This window comes from Chiloscyllium plagiosum, chromosome 1 (assembly GCF_004010195.1).
Source record: "Chiloscyllium plagiosum isolate BGI_BamShark_2017 chromosome 1, ASM401019v2, whole genome shotgun sequence".
In the NCBI taxonomy this organism is placed as follows: domain Eukaryota; kingdom Metazoa; phylum Chordata; class Chondrichthyes; order Orectolobiformes; family Hemiscylliidae; genus Chiloscyllium; species Chiloscyllium plagiosum.
The window spans coordinates 142,873,580-142,877,263 of NC_057710.1; the positions used below are offsets into that span (position 1 = coordinate 142,873,580).

The following is a 3,684-nucleotide window of genomic DNA, read 5'->3' on the forward strand; positions in this document are numbered from 1 at the left end:
AGCAAGGTCAACATGTGTTACCTTTGAAAAGGCTTCCTTCAGCTACTGTAGCCTGTCAGGTATTGTTATACCCACAGTTCTGTTAGCAGGTTTTTGCTTTGTTTCCAAATACTTAACATTGCAACCAGTTTTTATTTTGCCTCAATTAATGATATATCTGAATCTATTGCTGACTTTTGCATAATCATTGCGGTAAAGCTTGTAGGTCTTTTAGGCATACCTCAAGCTCAGGTCTAAATTCAGCAGAAATGAAATGGAATCACTTAAACCCAGTCAGCAACACCCAAACTGCAATACTTAATGGTGTCAAGTTAATCTCATATTGGAGTCAGTAGAGTGTTACTGAAAAGATCTCATTTATTAGCCATTTATGAGAAGGAAACAGTTGTTTTGCAATAAGCCAAGGACAAACAGGTTGTCACAATTAAGCAAATATCAAGCTTTTTCAAAAAACATCTTTATTTGAGCAAAATATTGTTTTAAAAAGATGCTTTATGATTTTTTTTAAAAAGTGAAGATATTTTGCAATTTATTAGACCTTACTATTGAAATCACCTTAAAATACTAAAACATATCAGAAACTTAACACATGATAACGAGGTGTAGAATACCTTAAAATGTTTTTGACATGACTTTTATCTTCCAGCTGGAAGCTAGTTGCCAACTCCACTTCGCTTTTCTGACCACAAAGAACAATGAAACTTAGAAGCTCTTTTTAAAAATGCATACCTAACAGACTTCTACCACTGCTGCTCTTTTTCCAATGTTTAGGAGGCATGGCGCAAGCAGTTGAAGGGCATTTATCTTTAGTTTCTAGGAAAAAAATGTCAGTATGGGGAACATCCTGACTTTCATGCATTAACTCATTGCCTGTGCCGTTGAAATTATTGAATTCGAAGTATAAGGAATTATAGGAATGAAACGATTCCATGTGCCAATGCCACAGATAGCCTTATTATAATGCCTAGGTATGACCAAGAGGGAGGATCTAACACAATCAATGTCAATGAAACTGGACAATGGAAGAGTGGCCAAGGCTGATTCTTTGCCAACTCGCTTTACCTGTAGGAATGGTTTGTTTTATTCTTCAGCTGTGCATGGCCAAAGTCAAGAACGCTGCTCGTGGGAATTCTGAGGACCAAACTCAAATCATATCATTTTGTGGCACAGTGCATTGGCACTTCTATGCTACCTCAACTAGAACTCAATTTCCCAACTGTCTTAGTTGAAATATCAGTATTGCACGTGGGATAGCAACAAGCATGATCAATGCCTCCTGTCATGTGGCACACCTTTAACCAAAATATTTCCAGAAGAGAATGGAGATAAGTGTATACTAATTCAGTGCAGAGGTCATATGTGAAGATTGGCATTAAAAGTTATTTCCCTATAAAGCTGTCCAGCTTTAACAGTTTGTACATAGTGCAATTAAAGTTCAACACAATACATTAAATTATCTACTATTTAATTTTATTTTTTGTTGACATTATTGGGCTTTTTTTAAAGTTTCATATGCCCTTCACAACTTGTTTTTGTCATGTATAAGTATTCAGTCCCCACAGTCAGGAGCAAGAATCCACAAAGCATTTGTGGATGACAGTTTTGTTTTCTAACTGCATTGATATTAACTTTTGATCTTTTCGAATTTTTGATAAAATGTATCTCTCAGTTGTTCAAAAGCCAAAACAACGATGTCATCTTTGTTGTCACATAGTTCTTTGAGAGAGGTGCTAGGAGATAAAAAAAGAAGTTTTTTTATATACAGCTGTGAATTAACTTCAAAGTCACCATAATATGTAGCATATGAAATTTTCTGATCAAGGATGTGTAAAACAATGGAAGTGGGCAAGTGAGGAAAATGGTAAACTTCAAATTTCACAAATCACCTGTTTGTAAAACTGGATAGTTTCATTAAATAAATGTTACAACCCACCTTTAAGAATAAAATGCTTGCTCCAAGCTCAATTGTTGCTAGTTTCCATTATTTTCAACAAATTCATGGAAATGACTAACAAGCCATTCTCTGCTCTCACTTAGAAAACTTCAACTTTACTTCCAATTTCCATCCTTCTTTCACCTTCATATAGCCGATCTCCAATTCCTTCCTTCCCCAACTCCTCTGTAGCCATTCTCCTTACCAAGCCCAACAAACATTCACTATAAGCCCACCGAGTTTTTGACTTGTCCTTCCACACAGACTGCTTCCTGTGAGAACCTTTACTACTTTCCCACTGCACCTGTTGTGTTAATACCTTCCTGGCCAGAAGCATTTATGGCAGGTTTCCCTTTTTCTTCAACCAAGAATTCTCCCTTCCATAGTTGGCAGAAACCTCAGCCTTCTCTGCCACATTTCCCATAACTGCTCACCCCAACTCCCAGAACCAAGATAGGATTTGCCTTGTCCTCAACTTGACCCTATTTGCCTCCTCACCAACACAACAGCATTCATCACTGCTGCATGGAGAAAGTGAGCACTGCAGATGCTGAAGATCAGAGTAGAGTGTGCTGGAAAAGCACAGCATCCGAGGAGCAGAAGAGTCGACGTTTCGTGCATAAGCCCTTCATCACCAGCCCTTCTCCTGCTCCTCGGATGTTGCCTGACCTGCTGTGCTTTTTCTTCACTGCTGCAGCCAGTCCCCATCCCTTTAAGCAGGAGACTGTCCCCTCCATCACTTCCTGATCCACTCTTCAACCTTATTTGTGTCTAAACGATCTTTCCATTCAATCATAATAGTTGCAACATCTACTCTTTCATCTCCTCCTCCATTGTCTAAATTTCCCAAACATTCTTCCAGGGAACCAGTGATTTGCAACATACTTTTTCTATGTTGTCAATTTATTGGTCATAATGTACCCTGCTCTACAGAGGAGACCAAGCACACATGGGTAACTGCTCTGCAGAACTCCATTCAGATTGCAAGCTGATACTGATCTTCCTATCATCTGTCATTTTAACACCCTATAATGTATTCAAGACCAACTTCTGTTTCTTCAATAATCTGTAATGCTCCAATGAATTTGGATACAGGCTCAAGAAAGAGCACCTCATTTTGCAATTCAACAGCTGCCTGCATTCAATACAGAATTCAACAATTTCATATTGCAACAATCATTTTTTGTTTTGCAGGTTTCAGTTTTAATTGTTTTTGATTTGTCAACAGTTGTTCATTATTCTGCCTTCCATATCCCTCCCAGACACATTTTTTATTTCATTACTTGCACCATTAGCACTCCCAAGAGCCTGTCCTACCAATGCTTTAATCATTAATTCTCTGATCTTCATTACAGACCTTCCTCTTTGTCCTTTCCAACCGCTCCTCCCCATGCCTTGTGTTTATTTAAATTCACTATATTTCTAACTTTTTCCAGCTCAGATGAAAGGTTGTTATCCTGAAGTATCAATTCTATTCCTCTCTCCACAGATTCTGCTTGTCCTGAATATTTTCAGCACTTTGCTTTTGTATAACGAGAATGTGTGGCTGACCGATAAACTTACAAAATAGAATGGTGAAATAAATGATCCTATCACAAAATTTACAGGAAACTTGAAGTTCTGTTTAAATACAAACAAAACTGAGGGAGTTGCAGTTAAACTGCAAACTTGATTTTCCTAATTCCTTTCATTGTTTTGCAGCAAAAATATTCTGCAAAAAACAAGGGAGTTGATTAGATTAGATTAGATTA

At 37.6% G+C, this 3,684-nt stretch overlaps 1 protein-coding gene across 1 annotated transcript in view; it reads right to left on the bottom strand.

The window, feature by feature from the left end:
• Positions 1-334: 334 nt before the first annotated feature.
• The window catches only part of LOC122554097 (probable ATP-dependent RNA helicase DDX60), a 102,961-nt gene continuing 99,611 nt past the window's right edge, over positions 335-3,684 (bottom strand). Inside the window, exon 37 of the mRNA XM_043698564.1 lies at positions 335-1,730. Within this exon, the coding sequence (XP_043554499.1) occupies positions 1,625-1,730 (106 nt within the window). The 3' untranslated portion in view covers positions 335-1,624. The remainder of the gene's footprint in view (positions 1,731-3,684) is intronic.